General features: G+C 44.9%; 1 protein-coding gene across 5 annotated transcripts in view; it reads right to left on the bottom strand.

Annotated features, from left to right (window-relative positions):
* The window catches only part of TOP2B (DNA topoisomerase II beta), a 607,938-nt gene that overhangs the window by 31,569 nt on the left and 561,855 nt on the right, over positions 1 to 14,514 (bottom strand). For all 5 annotated transcript variants that reach the window (XM_078663968.1, XM_078663967.1, XM_078663969.1 and 2 more), the window contains exon 34: positions 755 to 883. In XM_078663968.1, coding sequence (XP_078520094.1) covers positions 755 to 883 — 129 coding nt within the window. The remainder of the gene's footprint in view (positions 1 to 754; positions 884 to 14,514) is intronic.

Genomic DNA, 14,514 nt, shown 5'->3' with positions numbered 1-14,514 from the left:
CCTGGAAAAAACGTTACGCGCCTACAGCGCAGATAAAAGGGAGCGGACGTCAGCACGCCAACGAGGTATTCTTATGACTCAGATGACATTACGCAGAGTCATGTGAGGAGCTGTTCCATTGTGACTTCGACGTGGGAGAGCTAAGGAGAACAGTTTATGTGGAATGCTGCGCATTGGGATAATAATATAAAGGTGCGGAATCCACAGGCAGATGTATTCATCAGAAATAGGAGGTACAAACTAGAAGCAGGTATTTTAAGTGTAAGTCATGAGTAATAAAGATTGTATCACTGAGAACATAGGTATGAAGTCTTTATCACACAGGAAGTTACCACAGAGGTAAATACCACACAGGCCACTTTTGGCACATTACACAGCTGTAATTTACCAGGTAAGTATTTCTTTTAATTACATCATTTAAAATAATGAGGATTTAAGGGTTAAAGGGCGACTAAAGGTTAAGGAGTGAGAAGGGTTAGGGAGGAAAGAGGTAGAGAGGCAGTTGGTTTTTAGGAGGGTTTAGGGGAGGGTAAAGGTAAACCGAGATTAGGTGTTTTCAAAAACGTTGTTGATTTGGGGCAGGATACCTCACCAAAAGAGAAAAGGGTCGGGAGGGTGGTCACCCCCAAAAAAGCAAGGGGTAAAAGGAAGGTTTGGGGTTATCCCCCAAAACTGATATATGAAGTAATACACAACTAAAGGAAAAGAGAAGTGCATTTATATCAGTAGTAACAAGACCAGCATAATTACTAACCTTTTGGTGTTACAGTCCTCTTTGGCGTGCCAAAGTCCAACTCTGTATCCGAGAGCACAAAAGAATCTTCAGTCTTTTTTGGCTTTGGTGGCCTCTTAGGTTTTGGTGTTCCATCGGACGGCGTTTTCACTGTTTGTTGATGAGGGGGAAACACATTAATTAACAATAGGTTTTCAAACACCAAATACATCACAGAACATGAAAAACCAAGGTATTTAACCGGTATATTTAGGAGCTGGCTCTGTATTTACTATACCAAAGTGAGGTATAGTGTGCACAGAGTCCAGTGGAACATCAAAGGTAGGCAGAGCTAAAAGTTAGATAGACCCTTACTCTCTATTTGTGGTAGTGTGGTCGAGCAGTAAGGCAGTATCAGAGGACAGTGTTAAGCATTTGTTGTACTCACTCAATCAGCAAACTATATCACACACTCAAAGACTGAACAGACCAATTGGTTTTGCATAAAGATATTAGAGTTATTTTATTTTCTAGAACCAAGCGAGCCTGGCACAGGTAAGCACTAAATACTTTACAGTAGTAATGCAATTTGTAAACAGTTTGAATTGCAATTGTATATGTAGTTTGATTTGCTTACAGTAGAGCAACTAGTAATGCAATGCTTTTGATATACTGTACATATACTTTGTATTGGCTTTTTAGTAGAATGTCAAGTAGATTACTTTACAGATTACTTTTCTTACACACAGGCAGTATACCTGGATACTGCACTAGGCCATTTCCTGTAAACAGGTAAGAAAGTGTTTGTGTTATTTAGTTACAGTTTTAAAAGGGTTTCATTGATTTTCCAACTCCCCACACTAAAACTTTTCATAGAAACACAGTCAATGTTATCCTATGGAGGAAAGGAAAGGAAAATGCTACTTACCAGTATGCATCTGTTCCTGGCATGTAGGGCTGCTGACATTCATATCTTTGCATAGATCGCCGCCTAGTGTTGGGTCCGGATGATTGCACTTTGTTGTCTTGGAAGAGTCTTCGAAGTATCACGAGATAGGAGACTCCTCCCTTGGACCATAGTGCGCATCCTTAGATTGTTTTTCGAATGGCAAAGATGGAGTATAGTAGAGGAAAGAAGGCCATGCAAAGAAAACCCTGCAGCTGCGACAGGCCCCGGGGAGGAGGGTGGGCGATATGAATGGCAGCATCCCTACATGCCAAGAACAGATGCATACTGGTAAGTAGCATTTTCCGTTCGAGGCATGTGGGCTGCTGAATTCAAATCTTTGCATAGACTGTATAGCAGTACCTCCTCTAGCGGTAGACACCTGTCCCAGGTGCAGCAGTTTGAAAAAGAGTTTTGAGGACAGCTTGGCCTACAGCAGCTTGCTGCTTTGCTTGCACATCTACACAATAGTGTTTGGTGAAAGTGTGTATTGTAGTCCATGTGGCTGCCTTACAGATGTCTTCTAGTGGAATGTTTCCCAGGAAAGCCATGGATGCCCCCATTTTGCGCGTGGAGTGTGCTCTTGGGGGTACTGTTAGAGTGCGTTTAGCTTTGTGGTAGCATATTTGAATGCATTTAACTATCCATCTAGCTATTCCTGATTTAGAGATGGGGTTACCTTTATGTTGTGGTGAGAAAGCAACACACAGTTGCTTTGTCTTTCTGAATGGTTTAGTTCTGTCAATGTAATATAACAGAGCTCTTCTTACATCTAGTGTAAGTGTGTGTAAGGCTCTTTCAGCTACTGACTGCGGGTTTTGGAAGAACACGGGCAGTTCAATGGACTGATTGATATGGAAAGTGGAAATGACCTTTGGCATGAATTTAAGGTTAGTACGTAGTACCACCTTATTTGCATGTATTTTCATGTAAGGTTCCGGAATAGTTAAAGCCTGTAACTCACTTACTCGTCTGAGTGAAGTGATGGCAATTAAAAAAGCCCCCTTCCATGTCAGAAATTGCAGTTCACATGAGTGGAGTGGTTCAAAAGGAGGTCCCATAAGTCTGGTAACTACTATATTTAAGTTCCAGACCTGTGAAGGTGGATGTTTGGGAGGGATTATCCGTTTGAGCCCTTCCATGAAAGCCTTGATTGCTGGAACTCTGAACAGAGACAGGTGTTGTCTGTTTTGGAGGCAAGCTGCTATAGCTGCAAGATGAAGTGTTATTGAAGAGTATGCTAGATTGCATCTTTGAAGATGCAACAGGTAACAGATAATGTTTTGTATTTATTTATTTATTTATTTTATTTCTTTATTCAAAGTTTTATATAGCGCGAACAAGATCCTTACAGATATCAGAGCGCTTCACAAAGACAGGGTAGGAGTGAACAGAGATAATGGGAGCAGTATAGTAGTCGCTAACATGGTGGGGTAATAGTAACATACATAAAACATATCAAAATACAGTCAGGTAAACAAGTAATATAAGACGGCACAAGTCATTGATCCCAACTACAGGGGTGTTCAGGTGCTCCTTGGGTGTGTGGATGGCTTATACCAAAGTCTTCGTGTAGCGAGGACACTGAGTGGGGGCATCTGGAGAGTGAATCAACGTGTATCATATATTGGTAGTGACAACATCAAGTTAGAGGTATAGTGCCAGAGGACAAGGTGAGCAGTGATACAAAGCAATGCAGAGTCTCTGATCCAGCACCAATCATGTTCAGGAGATCTTGGCCAGAAGGATGGTTTTCACCTCTTTCTTGAAGCGTCTAATGGATTGATTTGGTTATTGTTGCAATAAATTACAAATCTTTTCCATTTGGCTGCATAGCATGCTCTAGTGGTTGGGCGTCTTGCCTCTTTGATAATGTTCATGCAATCAGGAGGCAAATTGAGATATCCAAATTCTAAGACTTCAGGAGCCAGATCGCTAGGTATCTGGATGCCTGATTTCTCGTTGGTTCTGAGTTAGGAGATGTGGTGATAGACGCAGTCTTTGGTGTGGAACCACGGAGAGTTCTAGGAATGTTGTGTACCATGGTTGTCTGGCCCATGTTGGAGCAACCAGGATCAGTGTCAGACTGCTGACGTAGTTTGCGTGCCACCAATGGAATCAGTGGGGCTGGTGGAAAAGCGTACGCAAATCTGCCTGACCAGTTCATCCATATCGCATTGCCCTGTGACAACGGATATGGGAACCTGGCGGCAAAGTACTGGCTTTTGGAGTTTTCGTTTGTGGCAAACAGATCTATTTCTGGATGCCCCCATTCATGGAAGAATGGTTGGAGAGCTTGAGGATGAATCTCCCATTCGTGTATCTGTTGGCTGTGTCTGCCTAACAGATCCACTATTTGACTGTCTTTCCCTGGCAGGTGTTGTGCTAGGAGAAAGATGTTCTTTGGAATTGCCCACCTCCATATGCTCTGCGCTAAGTGGGAAAGCTGTAGAGAGTGAGTCCCTCCCTGTTTTTGGATGTAAGACATGGCTGTCATGTTGTCTGTCCGGATCAACACCGCTTTGTTGTATATGTGGTTTTGGAACGCTTTGAGTGCCAGAAAAACTGCTAGCAACTCTAAGTGGTTGATATGCAGTGTCTTTTGCTTGGCTGTCCAGAGTCCCTGGACTGTGTATTGATGTAGGTGGGCTCCCCATGCTGTCAGCGATGCGCCCGCTATCAATACTACTTGTGGAACTGGCTCTTGGAACAGGCGCCCCTTGGAAAGGTTCTGTGGATTCCACCACTGCAGAGAGTTGTATGCGCGGCTGTCTACCAACACTAGGTCTTTTAGTTGTCCTTGAGCCTGGTGCCACGGCCTTGCTAGGCGTTCTTGTAATGGACGCATTTGAAGTCTGGCATGGGGGACAATGAATAGGCCATCATGCCTATGAGTTGCATGAACACTCGAGCTGGTGGGGAGTGTTGTGGCTGAAACCTTTGGATTAGTGTGTGCATGTTGGCTATCCTGACTGGATTGGGATATGCCTTTGCTACTGATGTATCTATGGTAGCTCCCAGATATTGTTGTATGTGGGAGGGTTGCAGATGAGATTTTGGGTAATTTATTGAGAAACCCAGACTGTGCAGCAGCTGGAGGGTTTGAGACGTAGGACTTGCACATTGGATGTCTGACTTGGCTTTTATGAGCCAATCGTCGAGATAGGGAAACACGTGGATGTATTGCCGCCTGAGGTGTGCTGCCACTACAGATAGGCACTTGGTGAACACCCTAGGAGCTGTAGTTACTCCAAAGGGGAGAACTTTGAATTGATAGTGTTGTTCTTGTATTGTGAACCTGAAATATTTCATGTGAGCTGGGTGTATAGGAATGTGGAAGTATGCGTCTTTGAGGTCTAATGTGGCAAGGAAGTCGCCCTGCTGAAGCAGTGGGAGAACTAGTTGTAAGGTTATCATATGAAAGTGCTCTGATAGTCTGTATTGGTTCAGAGGTGTGAGGTCTAAAATGGGTCTGAGCGACCAGTCCTTTTTGGGAATTAGGAAGTATAGAGAATATACTCCTGTTCCTTGGTGTTGAAAAGCGACTGGCTCTATGGCGCCCTTTTGTAGCATGGATTGGACCTCTTGCTTTAACAGTGTTATGTGCTCTTTGGACATAGGACAGTGTTTGGGTGGTATGTTGGGTGGAGTAGAAGTGAGTTCCAGGCAATAACCATACTGGAAAATTTGTCTCACCCACCTGTCTGTGGTAATTGTGTTCCAGACAGGTAGGAACTGATTGATTCTGCCTCCGACAGGTGTTGTGTGTTCTGGAGGGAGTGTGGTGAAGTCACTGTTTGGTGGAAGTGGAGGCTCTGGTGTTATTGCCTCCACGTCCTCTGCCCTTATTATTGTTTCCTCTGTAACTTCCTCTATTGGAGCCTTTGTTAAAAGTGCTCTGGGTATTTGACTTGAAGGTGGAGGAGCTTTGCGAAGTGCTGCCCCTTCCTGCACCTCTATATGAGGAGCGATGAAAGGAGCCCCGGTGTTGTTGGAACTGAAGCGCCCCCATTGATTTGGCAGTTTCAGTGTCTTTTTTCATTTTATCTAAAATGGTGTCAACTGCAGGGCCAAACAGAAAGTCTTGGTTTACTGGCGGATTGAGGATGGTGGATTGCACCTCGTTCTTAAATCCAGATATGCGTAAACATGCATGTCTGCGCAGTAGAACGCTGGTGTTGATATACCTGGCCGAAGTATCGGCTACGTCTAGCACGCATTTGATGGAGGAGTTTGTTATGAATTTGCTTTCCTGAATGAGGTCGTTGGCCTGTGCCTTAAATGGTTCTGGTAGGTGTTGCATTGGAGTCTCGAGTTGGTCGTAGTGTGCTCTATCATATCTCGCTAATAGAGCTTGTGTATTAGCGATTCTCCAAGAATTAGCAGCTTGTGAAGCTACTCTTTTTCCTGATGCTTCTAAAATTTTAGATTCTTTATCAGGAGGGGGAGTGTCTCCAGTGGTTTGCGAATTGGCTCGTTTACGAGCGTTTGCAACGACTAAAGAATCTAAAGGCAACTGTTGTTTTATATAAGTAGGGTCTGCTGGTGCTGCCTTATATTTTTTCTCTATTCTTGGATTGAGCACTCATGCCCTAGCAGGATCTTTAAAGATATCTGGCGCGTGCTTGAGGACCCCTTTAAGCATTGGAAGTGTTCTGACATTTTTCTCAGAAGTGGGGAAGGTGTTGAACAAGAAATCTTCCTCTATAGGGTCAGTGTGCATATCTACCTTGTGATATTTAGCTGCCCTATCTATAAGCTGATTAAACAGGATTGTGTCGTCTGTAGGTGACGGTTTTGTTGGGTATGGGGAAGTATCTGGGATGGGCTACTGCTTGGTCATCCCATGTGTTATCACTTCATTGCAACTAGGCCAAATCACCCCCATTATCAAAAATCCTTTGGCAGACCCAAACGACCTCAATAACCTTCGTCCCATCTCCAACCTTCCCCTTCTTTCTAAAGCCCTGGAAAAATGTGTTCTTCTCCAACTAGAGACACATATTGAACACTTTAACTTACTAGACCCGTTCCAATCTGGCTTTAGGAAAGGATGCAGCACTGAAAACGCCATGCTAAACATTGTTGATGACATCCACCACTCACTTGACAATGGTGAATCTAGCCTTCTGATCCTCCTTGATCTCTCGGCAGCGTTTGATACTGTTAACCACTCTGCTCTACTCAATGTTCTTAGAGATCGATTCGGCCTAAATGGTATGACACACAAATGGTTCGTCTCATACCTACAACACCGTTCTCAACAAATCAAAATCGCTTATCTAACCCTACCTCCATCTCCTTAGGAGTTCCGCAAGGATCCATCCTCTCTCCTTAACCTTTTCATGGAACCCCTCACACTCATTCTTAAACAAGTCGGGATCAACTACCATCTCTATGCAGACGACACCCAACTCTATTATAAGATTAAAACTCATGCTGACATCCTTCACCTCAACAACACTCATCAAGATTCAAGCCTGGTTCCACATTAACCACCTCAAACTCAACCCTAAAAAAACTGAATTTACTCTTTTTTCCCCTAAAAACAACCAGCTCCCCATTCAGAATTGGATCTCTGACCTTAATGCCCTCAACTGCTCCTTATCTTTGTCCTCCTCAGTCAAATCACTAGGTATCTCACTTGACGACCTCCTAACCCTCAAGACACACATCAATAATTCTGCCAAAGGGGCCCTCTTCACTCTCCGCGACCTTAAGAAAATCAAGCCCTTCATCCCTATCGATGATTTCAAACTAGCAGTCCAATCCCTTGTTCTTTCTTGCATCGACTATGGCAATGCCATTCTCACCGGAATTCCCAAGATCCACCTCACACCGCTTAAATCTGTGCTGGACCTTGCAGCTAGGCTTACCTCAGACTGCAAGCGATTCGACCACATCTCCCCTACCCATAAAACCCTTAAATGGCTCCCCATTGAAGGTAGATCCACGTACAAAACAGCATGCATTACACACAAAATTCTCCATCAGAATACACCGACCTACCTCGCTAACAAACTCACAAAAGCTGGTTGCTCACGTTCCTTGAGAAGCACAAGCACCCTCCTTCTTATCACCCCCCTTCTAAAAAAGAAAACCACCCAGTCTCTGTCCTTTTCCGACAACGCTCCATGCATTTGGAACACCCTTCCAACTGACCTTCATTGCAACCCTTCCTACTCTAGCTTCAAAAAAGAACTCAAACTACATCTCCTCAATAAATATTGGGGACCATAATCCATATCTGCTCTCTTCCACTGGCCACATCTGTCCGACCTCAGATACATCCGCCCTCCCTTCTTTTCAGTCTTACTTCGCCCTTCCTCCTTGTCACTTCCACCTCCCTGTTTACCTCCTTCACTCCTCCCTGCACCCCCCCTTCCCTTGTCCTCCCTCTGCCCCTCCTGCTCTCGTCCTCCCTCTGCCCTCATTTCTGACCCTCCTGCTCTCGTCCTTACAAACCCAATTTGACCACCAACCTCCCCATCCACCTCTACAATTTTCCGGCTCTCTTTTCAATGTATGCCTGGTTATTTTTGATTATCACATCTCCCACATTTCGGTGTTCTTATTTCCCATATTTATCATTTTGAAATATGTCTGGCGGAGACTTATATGTTGTTTATATTCATTTATGCTATGTATGACCCATGTCTTACTGACCTTCTTGTCTCAAAATGTAAAGCGCTCTGATACCCCCGGGTCCAGCCAGCGCTATATAAAACCTCTAAATAAATCTAGTTGATCAGGATCCCCAGTGGCATCATAATTGTATTGAGGATCTTCCTCCATGTTCTCTCCCTCATTGTGATCAGAGTGTGTGGAAGAGTAAGGAACGAAAGGCATATCAGGCAGAAAAGGAGGAGGAGTGAAAGGCCTTGAGGGAGATGTGCCAAAGTCTTTTTTCTTCGGAGGAACTGGAGAAGGAGTGTCTTGTGGTAAAGGCCTCTTATTTCGGTGGTAGACTATCACGTGTCCTGTATCTGGATCGATATATAATTTAGCTTGCTCCTCGGACACTGGATGTGGGTGGAGTAGTTCTTCCTCGACAGTCCGTGGCTTTGGCGTCGAGGGTTTAGGTTTATGAACCTTTTTTGAAATCTGTGGCTCGTGCTTTTGGTGTCGGAGCTCCTTTGGGCTCGACAACTGATTTAGGTTTGATAACCTTTCTTGGTTCGATGTGTTCTTTGGCTTTAGAGTCTTTCTTCGGATCGGCAGCCTTTTTAGGCTCGGCGTCTTGTTTTGGATCGACCGGGGCTTTTGGTTCGGTACGTTTTTGTCCGAAGCCAGGTGTTTCTTTAGGTAGATTGTCTTTTTTGTGTGTTCGGCAGCCTTTTTAGGTTCGTCTGTATCAGTTGGATCAACGACCTTTTTCGGTTGGGCGATTTTCTTCGGTTCCACTGGTTTTTTGGGCTCGACGATTGTATTTGGTGCTAAGCCTTTTGGTGCCGAGTGTTTTAGCGGCGTGACGCTCTTCGGTGCCGAGGGTTTCAGTGCCGATGGTTTTTCGGCGTCGACAGCTTTCTTAGGCTGTACACCCTTTGGATCGACGACCTTACTTTTTGGGTCGATGATCTTCGGTCGGGCCACCTCTTTTGTTTGTGCGCCCTTCGGGTCTATCAGTTTTTTTGGTTCGATGACCTTTGGCTGGAGAACTCTTTTTGGCTCGATGACTCTTCGGGCCTGGGCTACCTGAAGGCGTTTGTTTGTGCTTCAGAGCCGGGCCGAGAGGTGGGGTCTCCTAAGGAATGTCTCGATCTTGGCTAAGGCCTTTCATCGATGCTTCGACCGGAGCCTTCTTTGTTGGGCTGAGTGGAGTGGGGAGCTGGGTACTCACAGTTTTTTGCCCCGGTCTGATCTGGTCATCGGAGTCCGATTGGTCCTCAATGGTGACGATCTCGAGATCGGAGTTGGCAGCTTCGGGAAGCTCTTGGTCGTCCTCGAAGATATTCTCCGGTTCCGGTGCTGACTCCTGCATCTCTCTTCCGGATAGTTTTCTTGGATCGAAATTGGGCACACGCCGGGTAATCCTCTTCCTTGTGTTCAGATGACAAACACTTGTTGCATACTGTGTGTTTGTCAGTATGTGGGAACTTTGAGTGGCATTGTGGGCATCTTTTAAAAGGACTCCTTTCCATCGACAGAAGTCGCACGTGGCGTCGATAAGGCCCAATGGCCCGCATCGACGACCAGATCAAGATGAAAATTTGGATGGGGTCGAGGGGTACCGAGCGAAAACAATACCGTCGAGTACGAAGGCCTTTTGGCCTTAGGGATTAGTTAGTTTCGATTCCGAGCTGGAGTGTAGGAAATAACATCCAAACCCAATGGCGGAAAAAAACAATCTAAGGATGGAGTGGATGCCCATGCGCACTATGGTCCAAGGGAGGAGTCACCTATCTTGTGATACTTCGAAGACTCTTCCAAGACAACAAAGTGCAATCATCCGGACCCAACACTAGGCGGCGATCTATGCAAAGATATGAATTCAGCAGCCCACATGCCTCGAACATGCTACTTACCAGTATGCATCTGTTCTTGGCATGTAGGGCTGCAAAACCACACACTTTTGCATTAGATCACCATCTGGTGGTGGGCCCGGCACTTTGTTGTCTTGGAAGAGTCTTTGTCTGCACGGTGACTCCTCCCTTAGACCATAGTGCGCATGGTCATCGACTCCATCCTCAGATTGTTTTCGCCATTTGGGCAAATGATGGAGTTGTATTGTTACAGATAAGTATGACCATGTATTGTGTATCTAAATAAGATAATACTGGAACAGATATAGGTAGCCGGAGAGGCGGGTGGGCGTGTGTGGTTCTGCAGCCCTCCATGCCCAAGAACAGATGCATACTGGTAAGTAGCATTTTCCGTTCGAGGCATATGGGCTGCAGACCACACACTTTTGCATAGATTGCACAGCAGTTTCTCCCTTAGCGGCGGTCACCCACATCTGTTGCAGTAGTTTGAAATAATGTCTTTAGTACAGCCTGGCCCACACTTGCTTGTTGTTTTGCTTGCACATCTACACAATAGTGTTTTGTAAATGTGTGTAGTAGACCATGTAGCTGCTTTACAGATATCATCTAATGGTATGTTTCCTAAGAATGCCATAGATGCTCCTATCTTACGGGTAGAATGAACCCTAGGAGGAATGGTTAAAGTACGTTTTGCTTTGTGGTAAAAAATTTGAATACATTTAACAATCCACCTGGCAATGTCTGATTTTGAAATCGGATTGCCTTTATGTGGAGGCGAAAAGGACACAAACGTTTGTTTAGTTTTACGAAAAGGTTTTGTCCTATCTATGTAGTATAGAACCGCTCTTTTCACGTCTAGATGTGCCACTGTTTGCGGTTGTGGAAAAAATACAGGCAACTCAATGGATTGGTTGAGATGGAATGGTGAAATGACCTTTGGCAGAAACTTTGGGTTTGTCTTGAGAACCAGTTTATTATGATGAAGTTGTATAAATGGTTCTTGAATTGTTAATGCCTGTATCTCACTCACTCTTCGTAGTGATGTAACTGCCACTAAAAAGGCAACTTTCCATGTAAGAAACTGTAACTCACACTTATGGAATGGTTCAAATGGTGGACCCATAAGTCTTGTGAGAACAATATTTAAATTCCAGACTGAGGAAGGCGGTATTCTTGGAGGAATTATTCGTTTATTATTTAAGATTTATTATTTATTTAAGAAGTTTATAAAGCGCGCAGCTACCCCCAAAGGGGGTGTCCCGGCGCTGTAAGTACATGTTATTCACGAGGAGGAACTACCAGGTGCAAGTCCATCCAATCTGGAACTACAGGGGACATGAGAGGATAAATAGTCAGAGATTGGAGAATAGCCAGGTCTTGAGTTTACGACGGAAAACTTGCTCTGACTCAATAAACCTGAGTTCCAGAGGGAGACTGTTCCAATGCTTGGCCGCGGCCACTCCGAACGTTCTGCCACCACTCCTGGCGCGACGAAATCTGGGTACCACCAAAAGACGAAGGCTGTTAGATCTCAAGGATCTGACGGAAGCAGATACTTTGAGTCTTTTACTCAGGTAGGCCGGGCCAGTTCCGTGAATAGCACGAAATGCAAGAATCAGAATTTTGAATTGAATGCGACGGGAGGTGGGGAGCCAGTGAAGTTCCTTCCGGTAGGCTGAGACCGAGTTACGGTCTCAGCCAGTTTAAGTCCTTCCATAAACGCTTTGATTGCAGGTACTCTAAACAATGACAACTGTTGTCTGTTTTGGAGATATGCCGCTAGATGTAACCTAATTGAAGAGTATGCTAAATTAGATCTTTGCAGATGTAATAGATAGCATATAATGTTTTGTATTGAAACATCCAGGGGGTTAATGTTATTATTTGTACAAAATACAACAAATCTTTTCCAGATTGAGCTGCATTGGGTCTGGATGCATAATCTCTCCATGGTTCTGTGTTAGTAGATGTAGGGAGAGTTTTAATTTGTGGTGTGGTACTACAGAGAGCTGCAGTAGCGTTGTGTACCATGGCTGTCTCGCCCACGTTGGTGCTATTAGAATCAATGTGAGAGAATGTTGTCTTAGTTTGAGCAAACTAATGGAATTAGTGGGAGAGGCTGAAAAGCGTACGCAAATTTGTTTGACCAGTTCATCCATACCGCATTGCCTTTTGATAATGGGTGTGGGTACCTGGCGGCGAAGCTTAGGCATTTGGAATTGCTTTGTGTGGCAAACAGATCTATCTCTGGTTGTCCCCACATTTGAAAGAATGGCTGAAGAACTTGAGAATGAAGCTCCCATTCGTGTATCTGTTGTCTCTGACTACTTAACAGATCTGCCAATTGATTGTGAACTCCTGGTAGATGCTCTGCTAACAGAAAAATGTTTTGAGGAATGGTCCATCTACAAATGCTCTGCGCCAGCCGGGAGAGCTATAGGGAGTGTGTTCCTCCTTGCTTCTGAATGTAATACATTGCTGTCATATTGTCCGTCCGCACTAGTACAGTTTTGTTTGATATGGAATGTTGAAAAGATTTTAGAGCTTGAAAGATTGCAAGTAACTCCAGATAATTTATGTGAAGTACTCTTTGTTTCATTGTCCATATTTCTTGTACTGTGTGACTTTGTAGTGCGCTCCCCATCCCATGAGAGATGCTTCTGTGGTCAGTATTATTTGTGGAACTGGCGTGAATAAACGGCCGGTCCTTGCAAAGGTTTTTGGTGTTCCACCATTGCAGAGAGCGATGCGTCCGGTCGTCTACCACAACCAGATCTGTTATCTCTTGTTGAGCCCGATTCCACTGATCCGCTAAGCATTCTTGTATGGGGCGCATTTGTAGCCTTGCGTATGGCACTATGAATATGCAAGATACCATCATTCCTATTAGCTGCATGAACACTCGAGCTTGTAGTGAGTGTTGTGCTTGGAATTTTTGTATGAGATTCTGCATGGCTTGTATTCTTATTAAGTAGGGATACGCTACTGCCTTGGAGGTATCTATTGTGGCCCCTAGATACTGCTGAGATAGGGACGGTTGTAGATGTGACTTGTTTTGATTTACTGTAAACCTCAACTTGTGCAGCAGACAGACTGTTTGATGCATGTGCTGTACACATTGGTTGTATGACTTGGATTTTATTAGCCAGTCGTCTAAATATGGGAATACATGAATGTTGTCCCTTGTTAAGTGTGCTGCTACTACCGCTAAACACTTTGTGAATACTCGAGGTGCTGTTGGAGGAGTGGAAATGAGCTCCAGGCAATAACCTGACTGAATTATTTGTCTCACCTACCTGTCTGTGGTGATGGAGTTCCAGACAGGTAGGAACTGTTGTAATCTTCCCCCGACCGGAGTGGAATGGTCTGGGGGGATGGAAAGGAAGTCACTGTTTGGGGGTAGAGGCGTTGCGATTGTTGTTGCCTCTGCCCTTATTATTATTTCCTCTATACCCTCCTCTATAGTATCCCTTACTGGGTGAGGTTTGGTTGGCTTGTTTGTAAGTAGAGGAGGTATTGTCAGCTTGGAAGCCTTTTGATGCACCCTACAGGAGGAGCGACGAAAGGAAGGTCTATGGGCTTGTGTTTGTAAAGCGCCCATTTATTTTGCGGTATCTGTCTTTTTTTATTTTTTCTAGCACAGTATCTACATTTGGACCGAAAAGATGTTGGTCAAATGGCTGGTTTAGTATACTGGCTTGTACCTCTGGTTTGAATCCGGAGATTCTTAGCCATGCATGCCTACGCAACAGTACCCCTGTATTTACTGCTCTAGATGCTGTATCCGCAGTGTCTAGTGCACATCTTGTGAATGTGAATGTGAATGTGTGTATACTTGTAAAGCGCACTGCCGCCCCATCTCGTGGCATCCTGGCGCTGTATACAGCTGTGGCACCCTTCCTGGCTTTCCCTGTGAGATGCCCCCTCCAGGGCACCCCCAAAGTGAAGCCAGGCATCCCAGCGCTGTTGGGGCCGTTGTGGAGATTAAGCAAACTATTGCCCAGAGTTGCAGAGTGGGACCCATGATTAGAGTAGGCACCGAGGCGAGAATTATCGAGTCTGCGGACATTGAGCTCAAGACCCTGCCGCGTCGGGAATTGAACCCTGGTCCCGGGCCTGACCTCAGCTTCAGGGTCTGCCGCTTCTAACCTGTGAGCCACACTTCTCCACGTAAGAGTATGTCTCCCCATAATCCTCCTCCTGTGGTATCCTACTATGTGTACTAACTGGTGAGTGTGCCGGAGAAATATCTAGTATTTATACATGGGGTGAAGGATGTCTTGTGGGTAAAGTCTGAATATGCTTCTTTGGAGGAACAGGAGATGTTTTAGGACAATCCATTTTCCTCTTTTCAGGCACTGTATATTTTTGTC

The sequence above is a fragment of the Lissotriton helveticus genome, chromosome 10 (assembly GCF_964261635.1).
Source record: "Lissotriton helveticus chromosome 10, aLisHel1.1, whole genome shotgun sequence".
In the NCBI taxonomy this organism is placed as follows: domain Eukaryota; kingdom Metazoa; phylum Chordata; class Amphibia; order Caudata; family Salamandridae; genus Lissotriton; species Lissotriton helveticus.
This window is presented reverse-complemented; position numbering and strand designations above follow the sequence as displayed.